This window comes from Chaetodon trifascialis, chromosome 12 (genome assembly GCF_039877785.1).
Source record: "Chaetodon trifascialis isolate fChaTrf1 chromosome 12, fChaTrf1.hap1, whole genome shotgun sequence".
NCBI classification, from domain to species: Eukaryota; Metazoa; Chordata; class Actinopteri; order Chaetodontiformes; family Chaetodontidae; genus Chaetodon; species Chaetodon trifascialis.
This window is the reverse complement of record NC_092067.1, coordinates 13535428-13554054: the sequence shown is the minus strand read 5'-3', so window position 1 is coordinate 13554054 and position 18627 is coordinate 13535428. Positions and strand designations below refer to the sequence as shown.

Genomic DNA, 18627 nt, shown 5'->3' with positions numbered 1-18627 from the left:
TTTGGATCAAATGTCTCACAGAATCCATAAAACTCCATAAAGCTAATCCTTGATGTCAGGGTCTTATAATGACATTAAAATGACCCTAAATAAATGTACAGTGCAAAATCAAACAACAGAGCTCACAGCGTGGCATTTACTCAACATTTATTTATTTGCAATATTAGATTTCACACAATTTTGAATTTACAGGAACTATCCACATGAAGTGCTTTTGCACAAATAAAATAATTTTCACAAATATTTTTTTAAAAAGACGAACAAAAGTTTATATTCAGGCCAGGATTGAACCAAATGGCACTGGCATACTTGGAGGTGTGATCTAATTGAAGAGCATCAACATTAAGCCTTTTCTCCAGATAGTGTGTGGGCTTATTTTACAAACTATCGTTCTGGCTTCAAACTAAAAACCTCATGTAGCAGTAATTTCACAGACAAGCTCAGTGAAATGTATTTTATTTATGAGACAGTATGGAACTTGTCATTACTGAACAAATACAAACTTATCGATAGATCAAAGATAAGGCAAAGTTCACAAAAAGCAGCACATCTTCTCAGCCATCTGACTGTTGAGAAAGTGCTTCAGAGAAATGTTTCCATCAGTCAGTCAGAACAAACATTCTTCCTGTCCATCTCTTTTTGACTGGGCGATCAAAATCTCAAACAGCCTACATGTGCAGATGTATCCATGACATTCAAGCTTTTTGCCAGAAGGTGAAGCAAACATTCGGTTACATGCCTTTTATCTGCAGGTGAAATAAATAAGGGAAAAACTGACGAATATCTGATAATCTAAATTTGAAAGCAATCATATTTTGAAGAGACAATAAAAGCCGCTGAGCCATCAACTCCAGACGTGTTTGCAAGAGTTTAGGGCTCAGCAGGCTGGATTCTCTGAAGGGGGGGGGTTTATATTTTGGCTGCAAGATGTAACATGCAATGGAAATCATATAAAACACAAAAATCACATGTCAAAGTATATGTTTATGCACCGGATCACTTACAGTGTTTCACACCATGGCATAATAAAGTCAAATATCTGACAGTACAATCTAATGTGTTATCGTGAGGAGGAAAAACAATTTCATCACCTACAAAAATACAGTTTTTATCACTGCAACTTCAGATTGCCTCAGCAACACGTCAAAACAATCCAATGACAAACTATTACTACACTATTCCGAGGGTTGCTTTTTCATACAATGTGGCCTGTACAATGCACTTTTGCACATAAAAGCAATTCTATGGCCTTGCTCATACAGTTCATTGTCCCTTACAGGTGACAAGGCAGTGACAAGGATGAAATGTCTTAAGCTTCGCTTTGCGCCAACATTCGATCCCCGAACACAAGACGGCTTCTCATAGGCTAAAACAAGAGACTGAGGCCCTTTGAGGAACCTCGCGCACAACTAAAGTAAGCTTAATAAATTACATTCATCATAAAATAGAATACATTTTAAAAGTGTTCTTTTCTAATGTTAAACTAGTAAAGTATGCAAGTATACTCCTTATATTCCATCCAATAAAAGTGAAAAAAAATGTGAACAAATGCAATATGTCTTGGTGGATTTGTCTGCGTTAATCACACACAAGTGTATGTTCTCATAATTAAAAAAAAACAACAACCCTATATTAGTCACTTAAAAAGACATGGGGAACATTAAAGGAAAGGTTGACATTTGCACACACTGTTTGCAAAACAGGGAACAAAAACTTACATGAACATGACGTACGAAACTGCTTTTAACATCTGTTTTGTTCTCAGTACAACCAGACACAATGCCCACTCTGTCCGCTGCAAGGTTCAAACAGAGACTTAAACTTAAATTCTACTTCATAAAGTATTTGGATAAAAGTAACTATGAAACACTGTCATAACCTACGTGATCTTCTTAAAAGAGAAACAAAGGAAAATTAAGCTGGATATCAACTCTTACACATCGTACACATACAGCTTTGAGCATCAGCGGAAATGAATTGAAATACTAAATCTAAACAGGACTACACTAGACACCAATGCACTGACATACACTGCAAAACGTGTCTTTCTGGATGCGACTTAAGTAAAGTGGATTTAATTGAGTGACTTTTCCACACGAAGCCTTTTAAATATGCATGGATATCCTCATCCGCACAATTCTTTAGGCACTTGTAACATTCAAATAATACAGTACTGACAACTGACTGTAACATTAAGACTGACAGTTCACGCACTACTCAGCTCAACCCTTTGAGGCATACAAGAAGTTAAGTTTGAATATGAGCAGTAGTTATTCCACGCCTTTTTTTTTTTTTTTAGTTAACGTCCATGCCTGTGGAGGCTCTTCTGAAAAACATGGTTTGCTGTATCTTCAGTGACCTAGGGCCCGTTTCACAAAGATGAGTCCGACTGGTCTGCAGTCTTCATTTTGCTCTTAGATTAGTCTGATACAAGTGAGACTAAAAGACAGAATTATTTTAAGACTAAAAACCCAGAACTAAGGTGTTTCCACTGCTGACTAGTGGCATCAAATGACCAAAAAGAGGAGAACATTTCTTAAAATTTTAACAATGTTGTGGGGTGGGAGACAGAAATAGCCTGTGGGAAATACACAGGAGGGATGACATCATCAGTCATTTTTGTTTGTTTAAGGAAACTGTCCTGAACCTGCCTGACAAGTTAGCAGAATTACTGAATTCTGCCACATCTCTGCTACAGGTCTGCGCTGTTTTCAGATTTTATCCTACTGGACGTTTTCTGTATTGCTTCACTCCTCGCTGAATTTTCAGCTGGCTATCTGACCTGAGCAACTGTCAAAGTCTATCTTTGTGAAACTGGCCCCAGATGTGAAAGAGGCTCCAACAACTCGATCATCACTGAGACAGAAAATCCAAAAGAAGAGGGGAAATTTAACACTTTGAACTGTTGCTTCACTGCCTTCAAGAAAAAAAGGTCTGTGCAGCAAATGGATCATACAGTATTTTCTCTCAGCAAACATACTGTATGTGCAATGCAAAGGCACACCAGGGGGTGGAGCACTGATCCTACTCTCTGCGGGTGACAATTATGAACTTCCATAATTTTTACAACGTGGAGCTTAAAGTTAAAATAAGTGCTTTTTACTAGTTTGTTTGAAATCATGAAATCTGGCACTAAATAAACAATCATTAATGTGAAAAACATTCTCTTAGTTTACAGAACACACTCGTGAAGGAAAAATATTTTAACAACCTCCAACATAGAACCCCTTTACACCTGGTATTAACACATACTGTCAACACACTGAAAACTTCTCTCAGATTAGATCCGTTATGCTCATCACTTCTACTTGTCATATATACATGATTTAAACTGTCAGTGAGCAACATTTGTTTCCACATCAGTTAGTATTAAAGTTTTACTACTGTATCTACACTGCATGTGTGTTTTCTGGTTGAATTTGTTCAGAAAAGTGAATTTTTATTATGTGAACTGGAGACATTATTGCATTTCAGCTCATCATGAGGCTAAATGCACCTCTTAACCTGTAAGAACTGCGTCAGGAAATGAAACCACGATATTATGCACATAACTGAGGCTGCATGTTAATGCAGGTGCAAAGGCGTGCACATACAATAATCTTCTGTGACACTTCTCTAACATAGTATAATCCTAGTAATCGAGCTATGTAATTTGTTATGAGGGATCAGAGTAATGTCCACACCCTTTTCATCAGCGACGTTATCAGCATGCAGCTCGTTGTAGGTGGTGTGTGGTGTTAACAGAGTATTTACAGAGCAGTTGTTTGGGGTCTTTAACAGCAGCAACATGGCACTGACTTCTGTTCCTGGTGGTTACTTGAGGATGATCTGTTTCAGGGAAAAAAGACAGTCACTTAGCTGTGGAACGGAAATATAGTTGGACCAAATGTTAATGTCAAATGTTGTCAAGAGCTCATCAAGAATTATTATTGCAAATGAACACCTTAACCCCCTAAACTCTTGATATTGGTCTATTTCCTCTGACTGTAGCTCTTTAACTAACAAGAACACCTTCCACAGTTCATGACATCAGATTATGATACACATCTTCTCAGAGTCCTGCCTAAAATAATCAGCATTGTATGATGTCGGATACCTCTACTGCAGTTTAAAGCAAATTCTTGAGTAACCCTCAGCTATGCAACATGCGTTTGTAGAGATGGACCCACCAGTGGGTAGTTTTGGATATGTGCATATGACACTATGCATATGGAACAAATGTTGAACAAATTAACAAAGTGAAGAACATTATATTTCCACATATATTTCACATCGACTCCTACAACCTCCACACATCAAAACCACCAAATGTTTTAGTCTGGGCAGCTGAGAAAAAATAAATAATACAAATCTGACACACACCCACACAGCTTAATGTTGCCACCCCTGAAAGAGAGCTCATTACAAAGTCTCATGTGTAAACATGAAACCCTGATCAGAACAGTGTGTTTTCAGAGATGGAAATAATCCAATGAATTCAAACATTAACTAATTAATATAACCAATATGACAAGCACCCCAGCTTTCACTTCAGAGAGCATTATGACTGCGCATTAAGTATTGAAACAGACGCTGACATTGAACAAGGCAAAAAACATGCAATAAAGAATATATGCAACGACACTATTTGCAGATGGAAGACCTCTGAATAAGTGATGTCTGTCATAACAGAAAGGGGTGAGATGCAACCTAGTTCTACTGAAGGTCTACAGGTAGGTGAAGCTTAATGAGAGGCAATGCAAGCAGGGCGATGCTATGCTGATGAAGCAACTCCCCTGATTTAAAAGATGAAGCACTTATTCAGAGCTTAAGGATTTGACAGAAAGCTTTAAAAAGGAGCAAACCTGATTGGCTGGTGCTGTTGCTGCGTAGGGGACACTTGTGGCGGGAGAAGTGGCTGCAGAGACAGTAGCAGGCGTAGCACTGTACATCATGGGGACTTTTTCAGGAAGGGAACCATGAAAGCAATGAAAAGGGAGGTGGAGCATTATGGTAACCATAGCAATGTTGTTCTCTCTCTAGCCAGGCAAATACAAAATGACATCAGCAGAAAGCCATCATTGAGTTAGACCAGCAGATGGCATGTGATCACACAGCAAAGCGAGACAGCAGGGAGAACATAAAAGGAGGGCTGATAAGAGATAAAATTAGGAAATCTGTCCATAACGTTGACATCTCAAAAGAGATGGCATGTACAGCAATGCCACCAGACAAGATCACAGTATTTTTATAAGATATCTGTGGAGTTTTAATGACCGAAAACATTTAAGAGTACAAACACTGAAGAGTTGACATTGAATCTCAGGGATGCAGGTCAATTTCCTGATCCATGGTGCACTTCAATTCTACAACAAAATCCGCCAAAATGCTTACATTATTATATTGTGTTTGACTACCTAAAGTGTGTTTGAAAAAGGATTATTACTAGTACATATAAATCACAAGATATGGCAATTAAAAAAACAAAAGCAAAGAAAAAATATTTACAGAATAAAAACGGTAAAATTCCTAATAAAACATTTTAAGATGTGGTTTTCATGTGGGTTCCCGATTATTGCTATCTGTGCGCGAATAAGAAGAAATCCAGATTAACATGAAAGCTTCACCTTATTATGAGAGTTTATAAGAAAGAAGGAAGGGACCTACCAACGCTGTTTGCAGGAGTCATGCACAAGACAGAACCTGTGTGTGTGTGAAGAGAAAGAGAGACCGTCTTTTAGTGTGACTGACACGTGAGTCCACATCCATACATCTTTGGTGTAGTAAGCATATAAGCATAGTGTTGAGACAGTGTAGATTTAACAAATATGCAGATTTAATTCAGCTGAGAAACACAACATATATTTACGAGTTCAAGGCAAACAGACAAAACACCTAGTTTTAGGTTACAAAGTTGAATTTAGCTGCTTCAGTTTCAGGGTCCTGGTATTGCTCATTCTGGCTCACTGTCACACTGTCACGGCTGACTGAGACACTTGAACCCACTATACATGGAATGCAGCCATTGCCAAGGTTGCTAATTACATCTGTGGTTTTCTTGAAATGACATGTCAAAATGTTTCTAAAAAAAGGAAAAGAGTGTCTGTTTAGCTTTGAATCCACAACAAGCTTAGAGGCTCACCTGTGGGATAAAATGCAGCAGTGGGCTGCTGCAGCTGTGTGTTGGCCAGAGCCTGTTGATAGTGCAAAAAACTGGGGCTGAGGAGAGAGCTGGCCCAGCTGCTCTTCTCAAGAGCTGGTCTCTTTGGTAGGGGTTGTAGGACACTGTGGGGAAAGGCCTGAAAAGCAACAAGAGGAGACATGACACACCCAAACTTCCCAAAGTTCCGTTCTCACTTAATATTTAGTATTCTTACAAAAAAAATAACAATAAAAAACGACAAACATGACTAAACAATAAAGGTGACATATCACATAGTGGAAAAATCAGCACGGTTTTAGGATACAAACATGAATGGAATAATGTATCACCAGAAATTTTAAAATATCTCACAAATTAAGCACTTAAAGATACTGATGGTGACTGTACACAAAGACTACTGTATATGACACTTGGAGAAGCTTTAAACCACAATGAAAAAAATTAAATGTTATTACAATACAATTAATAGCTACAACCAAAGCAAAAGGTGAAAATACCAGGTCTACAGTTGCCTCGAGGGATCGCTTCATTGCTTTGGCAGTCGACTGAGTCTTTTAATAGCAGGCAGCGAGCACATGATGGCAGTGGGCCAATGGGATTCAAGCGTATTAACATACAGGTAACAGCAAGCAGAGGTGCATCATGGGGGACAGCATTGTGGATAGGTGAGAAGGGGAAAACAAAACAAAATAATCTGAATGTAGTATACCACATAAAACACAATATGCATGCACAGTAACCAAAATAACTGATTAAAGGACACACTAAGTAAAGATTCCTTCATTAGTAGGTCAACATGTATAGTTAATCAATAGCTTTGGCAACACAGATTTACAATGATTGGGCACATTCTTGTATACTATTTACAGTGTGTATCAATCATAATGATAACATTACTTGATCAGTGTTTGTTAATTGTAATCAGAACACTACCGCTACCATGATGCAATCAGTGCAACTATGCACACTTTATCACTTTGGAATACATTCATTGATTTTACAGCTTTCAGGAAGGGATAAAAAAATGTAATGCACATCAAGCACTGCACACTTCATTGGTAAATGAAAGGTGAGAGCTAGCCTTAGGCAGCATCACAAAGAAACAGCTTTGATAACTGTGTGTCCAATGTCATTAAGCACAGAATGTGGAGCTCCATTTACTACATTCATACTGAGGCCTTTGGTGGGATGCCTCCTCTACTTGTGCTGTACACTGTACATATAATTGCTTTGGTGAGCTTACAATGCAACCTAAATCTCACACAACAAAAATATAATGTAAATGTAGGTATCTATAAAAAGATGAAGTACATGAAAAGTGACGGAGATGGTCTATAGGGGGCATGGAGGACAGGAAGCACATTTCACCACTGAGGCACCACTGGCTTCAGAGCAAAGCTAATATAGTATTTTTTTTATATTCTATTCAGAATTTATGTGTAAGTGAGAGAGCTGAAAATGCATTACATTTCAAGTAACTTAAGTAAAGTAAGGTAATGTTAAAACTGAGACAGAACCAAGAGTTTTTAAATGTGTGAAATTATGAAGGGGATCCTGAGAACATAACAGATTATTGTGCTCTTTTATGCATTTTGTCAAGCATGTATTTATATTGGGTGCATGTGCCAACATACCAAATGTATGTTTTCTCAAATGGGCCCTGTTTAAAGGCCAGGGATGTTAGTAAAAAGCAAAGCTCCATTACAAAAACTCAAAAGCCAAGATAAGGACCTGCACTCTCAATGTGATTGGCATATCTTTTAATACAAAGACTAACCCTTGATAACAACTGCCATAAATCTAATCTCATCTCATTTCATGCTTCTCTGTAATGTTTGTCGTAAAGGATCCATTTACATCTGTGCTGTTTCTAAACACAGGATTAAAATACGCATTTGTTCTTAATTATCATCAGAGAAACGGCCAAAGTGCAGATTTTTCATTTATATATTTACAAAACTCCTCAGATGTGTATGTGAATACAACCTGAAATGTATTTGTCCAAGAGAGGTTTTTGAAACTGTGAGGCAGAGAGATATGAAGCAAATATACTGCATGAGGTGAAAGGGACAGGTGCATGCTGGTGTTTGAAAAACAACAGGAAGTTGGTTGTTGTAGTTTGGCCTGCTGACTTTTTATGTCAAAAATGGCACGCCTCATGAGATCTGCTAGTGAAATCCCAGGGACATCATTATCTACAATCGCAAATAAATGTCCATGAATCTGCTTAGAAAGCAGAACGCAAGAACTTGCCTCAAATTTACCAAAATGTAAACAAATAAAAGCCTAAAAAAAGAAGCAGCATCAAACCCCCTGGTCTTAGAAATCACTAACTTGGACTTAAACTTCGAGTTGGGTTCCAGGGGTTAATAGTGAATCCACTTTGTTCAACACTTCAGGTAAATTTTAAGGGAATATGCTACACCACTTCATTAAATGTGCTAATAGTATACAAATATACAGTGCTCCACATTCAGTGATGTCATGGCAATCACAATTACAGCAAAAATCTACCATGTTAGTGGCAGGATAATGTGTTGTGTGCAGACTAAAACCCTCCTCAGCAGTCAGAAGGATAAGGCTGTGTCTTACCATGGCTGCGGCCTGGGCTGCCACGGCTGTCTGATTGACTTGCTGTTGACTGGATTTGATTTTGGCCTGCAAGTGTGCAGGCGGGTGAAAATACTTGCACTTCTCCCTGGAGCAGCGACTCTTGATGTAGTCCATGCAAACAGTGACAGTGTTATCAGTGGTGTCAATCATTGGACTGTCACTGGGGTGAGCGAAGCGGCAGTCTGTCTCCCCTCTTGCGCAGCTTCCCCGCTGAAACTCGCGGCACACCTGAGAGGGGCAATTATAAACCAAGTGAGAGGAGTTCAGCTTTCAGCATGTAGCCACATTATATCAACCCGCAGATGTACCTCTAGTTTGTCTGTACGCTGCAGCTTCTGTGAGGGAGAAGAAGAAGAAGAGGAAGAGGAGCTCTGCACTGTGATAGGTGGACTCCCAGGAACAAGAACCGGGGTGCTGGGGAGGTTGTCTGTGGGGACGAGGCTCATTCCGTGGCTCAACGGTGTCATGTATGAACCATAACAAAGACCAGTATTTGTGCCAAGTCCCTGCATGACAGGAAACGTTGGCTGTGAGGAAAGACGTTATTAGAAGTGAGACAGGTGGCACAACAAAAAAAGAAGTTCCCACGAGGACCTTACCACCGGCTGCAGACTGGATCCTGGGATCATAAGCTGCATCTGCTGGGCCAGCACGGCTGCTGCTGTCTTCTGCTGGATGAGATTGTTGCGCCCATTTATCTCTAACTGGGTTTTTAAGTGTGAAGGTGGATGAAGATACTTGCAGTTTTCTCTTGAGCATCGACCCTGTATTCAGAGAAACACATGAAGAACACTTTAAATTTGATTTGTTCTTTGAAACTAGGGAGAAAACCTTTTTAATTTCAACACAGTGGCTTTAATTATTGGTCTAAAATGTGATGCAAACTTCCTCCACTAGCATAAAAGTCAGTTGTGTTACACAACCATCCATCACCTTGATGCTACTCTACCTATTACCTTGCTTACATAAAGGAAACACCATTTCCCACACTGGACCTGAACATTAGCTTTGGCTGTAGATGATGTGCTGCAGAATCATCCAATATAAGTACACAATGGACAGGGCTGTAAGGAGCATTACTTAGATGAAGATCAGTCAAATATCAATTCACAGTGCTCGCTTTATGACTATAAAGTAGCTATCATGAGAGATTGTGCGGAAAAGCTGACTGGCTGTGTAAGACGCCCCTGAGCTCGCCAGCTGTGGGAATCCAGTGGTGATTTGCTTTATATTTCATCAGTCTGGTTATTAAGCTTGAGTATTATTATATCCTTTTAGACTTTAAAATGAACCTACCAACACACTTTCTGTCAATCAAGCATCTGTATTAGCCTAATGAGAGGTTACCTTCCTCTGCCCCGTATATTCAAATCCTTCAATCAAGTTAACTAATTTCACCTCATTTGCATTACTCCCAAGAGATTTCTATTAATTATTTTCAGTGAATATGTAGGTGTAACTGTCACCACTGTTTCATGAGTCTGTGTATAGCTATGAGGAAATGCAGTGCCCACAGAGAGTCTTCACCCCCTTGAAATGTCTGATTGTTATACAACTTTGTCCAACTTCCTACTTTACAGTTGCTTGAAAGTACGAAATGAAAATATGTATTGAGTGTTAAGTTGGCCTGAAGGTTCAAACGCCTCACCAATGGAGAGCTTAGCCAAACCCAAAGATGAGTTGACCCAGTGACCATTCTTGACAGTATTTAGCTTCTTTGTAGTTTACAGAGAGTATTTTCTGCAATCTGAGAGACGTCTTCTAACAAAACACAGTTGTGAGAGTTAGTCACAGCAAACAGCTCAAGTTAGATTTGTGTATCAACTAGACTCTCAACTGCTTTAATAGAAGTCATGACATACTAGTTACCAAAGCATGGGCACATTCTTCTGGATAATAAAGTTATCTTTGTCAGGTGTTATTGACAAATGGGTAGAGATACTTGGACAGCACTTGTTTTCATCTGTTACTTCCCAGTCACAAGACTGAAAAATCACATGGGTGGCGAGCCAAAACTGCTAAGAATTTGTCTGGAAAGTATAATTTGGAAGGCTAGATATATTTGGTTTTTAATAAATAAAGGTTGATGGCAAGTAGCAGCTACTGAACTGACCTTACACCAGAAGCCAGGGTGGTAACAGATATGTACTAACTCTTCAGACAAAAGCCTATTCATAAAGAAGAGCTGTGACATCATCACATGACTGCAACAACGGTGTGTTTGCTAGCTGACCTGCTATTTCCATCCTAGCAACAGACTGTAATTCTAGGTCAAGACGTCGTTCTTAAAAAAAAAAAAAACAAGGTTTGATATTTATTCTGATCGACTCACTTAGTCCCAATAATGAGTAAACATCTCTGTTTTATCCAACTGCTCTATTGCTTATTGTTTTGTTGCCAAAATGCAGCAAATTTAACGATTAGTGATCCATCTCATGTGTAGTATGAACTGTGTTCATTAAATAGCAAAATCACTCAGTTTCTAGTGACAAGGGGAGTTAGACAGCAAGTACAGTAATGTCTGTCTGACTGACTCACATATGAACTCTGCTGAGTGCAGCCCCACTGGGACAGGATGTTTGAGGTGGAGACCAATATTGATATTTTAGAGTTTAAAAAAATATGATATATTGGTGAATATTCATTGGAAAAAGATTTGTTAAGAGCTACACTGATCAGTTCACGACTAGTTTAAAAATATGAATCAATGATGACAATATTGATAATTTTATTCTATAACATATGATTTTCATCAATACTGATTGAATTCCAGCATGTGTAGGAGGGTTATTCCTGAAAGCATTTTAATCCTGATTTCTGAGGATGTTTGAGTTCGTCACCACAGAAAGGAGGTTTAGAGCTAAAGATTTAAACACTTGAACGGAAGATAAAGCAACTACCTGACCCCTCCCATGATTAACGTGTTTAATGACCGGGTACAATCCCTTCAGCCTGAGCTCATTACTTCTACTTCATAATCTATTTAACAACATTCAAGATCAATCAATAAACGCTCCAGTCAGCTTGTCCGGCCTTCAGCCCGGACAAGCAGTGTATAAACTGCCTACAGTCAGGAGATAAGATGATGACTCAACATGAGAATAATCCTGGGGGCAAAGCTGTATTGTGGTGTGAGAGTGAATGTGTGAGAGTGGATTAAGGCAGGCCTGGTCTCATTCAGGGCAACTGAGCAAACAGGAGAATAAACTGGCTATAATCCAATCGGCTGGCAGAATTTTTATAGTCTACATTAGGTAAGTGATGACAGTAGCATCTGACAGGTATTTTACTCCATGGTTTCAAAACACTGGAGCTCTACATAATGGAAGACAAAGCTTTTGCTCTGTGGTTTGACATATTTCTGCATGAAGCTGGATGTTGGGGCTTGTCAATAAAGGCAGAGACTTCATTTGAGATTTCACCATCACACGGGATAAAGACTTTAAACTGGACATTGATAGCAGTAGATCATTTCCCTCCTCACAGGGGAGGAAGAGGGGGAGATCTGGCGCAAAACAATAGTGAAACCATTCACTCAGGGTCAAGGATAACAGCATGGAAAATACATTCATCATTTCATTTTTAAAGTTCCTTACTCCTCCATACAAGGACAACATCTTCTTATATTAAGTGAAGGATCATTAAGGTGTCACAGATGATACAGTGTGCACAATATTTCTTACCTTCAGTGAGTCAAAGCAGGCAATAACTCTCCCATTTTCAACTTGGCAGCTCTTTGGTGGATGAGCAAATTTGCATTCCTCATCACTACGTGAACAGTTTCCTCGCTGGAACTGTCGACAGACTTCCAGAGTTAGCCATTTTGTGTCTCTGACTGAAGAAATGTTCAACGCCATGTCCAAAGGTTATAATCATAAATGTGAGTTTTAAAAATCAATCTTATTGTCATGTGCCTCATACACCAAAAGCCGTAGGTTGGCTCTATGTACAAAGTCCTCTTTTAAAACAACCTGGTGAGTTCTCCATTAGCTGGAGCAGAAAGATCAGATGGCTGGTCAATGACTGTGAAACGCCACATCAAAAAGAAACAACTGGAGATGTTGTTTTACTTTTTCTGAGACACGTTCAAGTGTATATTCCACAAATGATGGTGCCCAAAAGTGTTTTTCACTTTAGTCAGTTCAATTTGTCACTTTAGTCATACATTCTCCGGTCAGTATTCTCTGCCCTCTCTTGTTATGGCTCTATTTTATTTGTTTAGGTGCTGACATTGTGCAAAGTGGTGGCAAAGGGCTTGCAGCTGAGGTATCCGGTGCTGTTGCCCGAGTCTGGCCTTACAGAAAGCAAAAGCTGGCAATGTCCACGTTCCAACTTCAAGTTGGGGGTATCCTCTAAAAGGCACTATCTGCTTGTGATCTGAAAGACAAAAAACAACAACAACAACAACAAAACAAGCATATTATTGAAATTGTATCCATATAAACAACATTATAATTGTGTTACCATTAGTCTACAGCTGGCATATTTAGAGCCACCATTAATTATTTTTGAACGCTCATGGCAAGTCACGTAATTCCCTCTATTCTCTGGAGACCGTTCATTCTCCAGAGTCATCTGGTTCTTTTGCAGTTTACAGCAGAAAGCAGATTAGGCCAAACAATAACAAATGTGATCTTGAGTAATTAGTCAAGTTATATTTAGTCATGTCAGACTCTCAAGAGACTAATCATTTAAGTCATTTTTTAAACAAAAAGTCCAGTCATTCCCCCTTCTGAAATGTGAGCATTTGCTGCTTTTGTCTCTTTTAAACAGAGTCGCTTTGGATTTTGTACTTTTGGTTGTACAAAACATCTGAAGATTTGGGCTCTTGGAAATTGTGATGGAACAGTTTCACTACTTTCAGACAGTTTTGTGGACTAAACAATTAACTGATTAATGGAGAAAATAACTGTTAGATTAGATCTATCAAGCCTGAATTAATAGCTGTCATCAAGTCACACACCTCACTACTATATGCGACTAAATCCTACGCACTGGTCCTTTAAATGGATCAGCAGGGCATTGATCACATAGCCTGATAAACTCTTGTATTTCTCATTAAATAAACCATAAACATGTATTAGCAAAGTCTGTTTACCTTCAGCAAGATACTTTTTCACTACTAGTTTGTGGGTAAATCGGACGCATTTCATTTACATGATTAAAATGCAGTGCTCTGACCACTATTTATATATATTTCCTCCTTGGGTAACTGAACCATTCCACTTAAGTTTGCAATTTTGTTCTTTACTCCAAGATAATTCCTTATTCTGCCTTTTTTTTCTGCCCTGTCTGCACACACGTCACCAGATGAACCCCTAGATGTTTTTCAATCCTAATGTTGCTAATGGTAACTAGTTAGCAGAGCATACAGATGTTCATTATTTCAACAGACTATTCTAAGTTTCATACACGTTGTAATGGTCATTGTATATGCAATATTATATCTGCACATTTTGCAATTGATTTCTCTCTTCCTCAATAAACACGTAAGCATGTTACAAACACAGAGTCAAAGCTGTTGTGCCAGTCTGGGATGTGTAGCTGGTTGGTGTCATGGTAATCAATCAATCAATAACAAAGTCTGAACATTTCCAAAGCTCAAATCCATAGAACTAGAAGATACAAGTTAGATTTATAACACATTTTGCTGATCTGTATCCACTACAACACACTGCCAATTACAACTATATTTCATTAATCACACCTTTCACTGAAATAAATTCTCACTATAACATATTTTCCATCACACCGTTACTCTCTATTGTTAACAATGTACGATTACGCAAGCACTAGGTGCCAAATTAGCCGTCAGATATGCTGACTCTTGGCCCACCAAAGCACATACAGAATACAAGGAAAGCAAGACAAACACACATCACATTGGGAGTCAAACGGAGGATAGGATAGTCAGACCAGTACACTAAGTGGTAAAAAGCACAGGAAGTTGCTGAGCAGGCAGAAAAGGTGGTTAACTCGTGAGCTGAATAAATCCGTACCGTTGAAAAGTAACACAGTAACACAGAATACATAAAGAATAAAACGGCTCAAATTCAGAGTAAACTCTGCATTTGAACACCGAGTTCCTTTACGGTAACCACCTTTCAGCTTTACTGCATGCTATCCCACAGCACACTGCAGCAAATTCCTTTGGACGCAAGTCAGGAAACGGAGCAAGAAAACCTACCTCTCTCGCTTCATGCAGCACTAAAGAACTTCTGTTCCCCACCGAGATTAGAGATACAACTTCTGGGTGGCTAACTTGTTAAGATAACGATCACAACAACAGCTTTAATCCCCCTCTCTGTTCCTCGGATGGAGTGACCAAAGATTTTATCTTCACAACAGTAAAAACAGACTGTCTGTCCAACTCCGGCTGAAACATTTCCAGCCACCCCCTTCCTGCCTGAGTGCCAGCCTCTAGGAAGACCCTCCCAGTCAGAAATTGGCCAATAGAAAGCCAGAAGCTGAAGCACTGTGTGAAAGCTGGCTGCAAAGCTTGAAGCAAGAGACAACTGGCAGTTGACCCTCTATCTGTGAATAAAATTTGATTACTTAGAGAATACTAAATTCAACATTTAATCTTATCTCAGGAATTTATTACTGCAATGATGACTGTAAAGAAATGATATGCCTACTCACACTGTACAAACCGTCTACACCAATGATCATGCACATCATCTATGCATGTCCTGAACATGCTTTTCATAGTCATTTAGTTCAGTTACTGTAAATGCAGGCCTATGCCATGAGCTCCCTATTGCATTATTTGCAGGTTGGTCATATCTCTAACAGCCTGAGTATATTTCTGATGCAATTTTGGGTCATCTACAGTACAGCTACTTAATAAGCCAGGTTTTCACCTTGATTTCTTTACTTTTCAGATTGGAATTTGAATATTGATATCAGAGCACATCGGAGCTCTTTCAAATATGTGGTAATATAACAATCCTTTCCGAAAATTCCCCCTTATGGTGCTTCTGATCTGCAACTCCTTACTCACTTCTCACAAAACAGGACTTTCATGTGAAATCCAGCATGACAGCTCACAAGATTGACAAGATAAACTCTCAAAATTGATTACCAGGGTTGCTGTGTATAATAGAAAATGCTACTGCAGCAAAACATGATGACATAGCAGTATGATGAATTGCTTGGCCCTACAGTAGCAGTTCATTTAAAACTCTGCCACTACTTAATCAGTACTAACATTTAAAACATTTTCAGTATTTTTATTTAAATCAGCACAGATGTTAACCTCGTGTTACACAGCTTACTTTGTGTTGTAGGATAGTGATGTCAAGTACATTGTAAGTATTGTTGGTAAAAACCCAGTTCTAGTTTGAACAGCGGGTATATGTTTATTTCAGATTTCAGTGTATTCATGCAAAATTCCTCAGAGCAGTAATAAGGGTGAGGGGATGCACACGTCTGTAACACTACTTCTAAGCAGATTCAAAACACAGCTAAAATCACCGTGTACAGTTGTAATTCAGCTTAAAGCCATTAACTTGAAGGGTTGTTGACCATAATTTCCGAAAGCGGAACTGTGAATTCTGCATGTCTGACAATGGAAGTCCCACCCATACTACATTACTGTTTGTACAGTTATATTTATTCAACTTCAAAACGCAACGAACAAACAGCACAAAATACAATAACTTACCGCTACAATGACAGCTAGCTTGCTGACACCGTCTAGCACCACACTGTTACACTTGCACAGTTTGGTACTTCGAGGCTAACGCTACGGTTAAGTCTGTGATTTGCATTCTCATCCTCGGCTACTATAGCTAGCTAATCACAAATATTGAGCTAGCAACCTGAAGACGCAGCTGTCACGCGGCTGACGTTATGACATTAACGTTAACATTTATTAGCTAACGTTAGCCACACTATTAGCCGCGAGGAGCACCTGCTTAACTTACCTCACCATCACGGATGGACCGCTTCCAAGAGGATCACGCACCAGCTGGGACGAACGACACGGCAGTCCGGCTGAACTAACGAAAACAAGATGTCAAGTGCTCCCGAAATGTCTTTTCGACAGCACATTTAATTCTAGCTCTGTTCGTAGAAGTGTAGCTTGTTATTTCGTCCATGTATCCGACCTCATTTCCTCGTTACTTTGTGGCACTGCACAGATTTAAGCAACAAGCTTTTGACAGCTTACTGTACGATCGTCGGTATAACGTGATAAGGGGTTACAGGGGTGGGTTGAGCGGCCTGAAGACTATCGATAATTACTTATACAGCGTTTAAAATAATGAGCAACAAATATCGTGTTTTATCAACACAATTGATGTATTAAGTTGATTTTAAAGGAAACAAATGATTGGCAAAATGATGTAATTCAACAACATATTTTCTAACATCCCCCATGACCAAAAAATTGGTACGATCCACACGAATGCCAGTAGGCTAAAAGGGCAAGGGTTTGCTTGTTACCAAGGGAACAGCAATAAAACCATGTGAGTTTTTCTGGATTAGTTTATGAGAACACACAAATATGTCATCTAATTAACGAAATATATCAATGTCAATTTGGCAAAGATAGTGTATAATCAAAATTCTGCTCAGAAATCTGCAATGTAATGAAACAGACCACGTGTTCTTCAGAGTTCCGTATCAAATCTAAAAAAAAAAAGACCTATCTATACACAGTGAGCCTACAAATAGCCTACATGTGTGAGGTTAATTAATTCTTATCTTGTTTTGGTATTTCCTTCTCTTAACTGTTACTATTTAAAAGAGACCCTACAATATATTTTTTTTTCTTCCTGCAATTCAATTAACTCAGCTAACAGGTCAATTTGCAATTACATCCTTATTCTTTAAATGCAGACAATGTTTATATTCCAAACCTAGTGACGTAATATCTCTTTATAGGCTGCAATGTTCACAGTAGGCTACCACGTACGCAGTGTCTGTGACTGTGCTGCACAGCTTCCACCATTAGGTGGCGCCTTTGAGTGAGTCTAGCAGGACGCAGTGGAAGAACATTTTCTTTTATATGCTGTTAGTGAGAAATAAAGAAATGAGATCACTGCAAGTTAAATATGTCCCAGCCTCTGTCCGATGCACGATGGCTAGTAGCCTATATAGCCTACATTTCTCAAACTAAATGGCTATTGTTTATTTTATTCCTTTCTATGTATCATGTCTTTTATCTTACTCTTCTTTTTTAAATATAGAAAGATGAATGTCGGGTGTCAAATTCACTCTGTCAAGTCGATCAAATAAATGTGCCAGTGCATTATTTGGCAGAACTGATTGTAGCTGTCGAGCAATACATTCCCTCTTATTTACTTATAAGAATATGTACTCAATATTTCTATGTCCATATGATATGTAGTCAGTTTCTTGTTCACTAAAATAAATCATTTGTGTTCACATTACAGAACAAAAACCACATCATTACAACATGACCAGCAGTGTTATGCTGACCACAAAAATGTTTTCTTTCTCAACATAGAACTGCAGCAATTTTCTGTGTTTTTTAATTCTTATTTAGCTTAGACATAATTCCTGATAACAAAATAATATTTAATTAGTTAATAAACTCATATTTATCTGTGACTCTGACATATTATTACAACTACATTTACTCTTGTTGTAGCATGATAAAGGAGCCAATAGTGAATTCTCCAGAGTGACGTTAATGTGTGAACTCAACACACAGCGCTCTGTTCAACAGCTGTCATGACAGCCATGATGACAATAGAGAAATCAGCCACATTAAAACCACATTCATTCAGGACTAGGATCACTGTGAATCATCTCCAGCTACACTGTATATTCAACGTCACACACGAATTAGTGATCAGTAGAATGTGTATTTCAAAATAACATATTGTAGCCTGGTCATAACA

The 18627-nt window shown here is 38.7% G+C and overlaps 1 protein-coding gene across 6 annotated transcripts; it reads right to left on the bottom strand.

Annotated features, from left to right (window-relative positions):
- Positions 1-131: 131 nt before the first annotated feature.
- LOC139339907 (muscleblind-like protein 2a) lies at positions 132-16945 on the bottom strand. 6 transcript variants are annotated; one of them, XM_070975348.1, is made up of 10 exons: positions 16684-16945; positions 12439-13132; positions 9355-9519; positions 9064-9261; positions 8735-8983; positions 6640-6693; positions 6122-6278; positions 5647-5682; positions 4845-4939; positions 132-3828 (listed from the first exon to the last, which is right to left on the bottom strand). In XM_070975348.1, exons 2-10 carry the CDS (start codon positions 12610-12612, stop codon positions 3814-3816), a joined length of 1143 nt encoding a protein of 380 aa, XP_070831449.1. In that variant the 5' UTR covers positions 12613-13132; positions 16684-16945; the 3' UTR covers positions 132-3813. The 6 variants fall into 6 exon arrangements, with proteins under 6 accessions (XP_070831449.1, XP_070831452.1, XP_070831451.1 ...); XM_070975350.1 differs by having other exon boundaries at positions 2298-3828; positions 4845-4897; XM_070975351.1 differs by lacking the exon at positions 6640-6693.
- Positions 16946-18627: the final 1682 nt, after the last annotated feature.

Excerpts from the sequence above, each read along its gene's own strand:
- LOC139339907 (XM_070975347.1), bottom strand. The coding sequence starts at position 12,612 with ATGGCGTTGAACATTTCTTCAGTCAGAGACACAAAATGGCTAACTCTG. Across the intron at positions 9,262-9,354 it reads GATCCAGTCTGCAGCCGGTG|GGACTTGGCACAAATACTGG; the intron begins GTAAGGTCCTCG and ends CCTGTCATGCAG. Across the intron at positions 6,279-6,639 it reads TCGAGGCAACTGTAGACCTG|GCCTTTCCCCACAGTGTCCT; the intron begins GTATTTTCACCT and ends GTTGCTTTTCAG.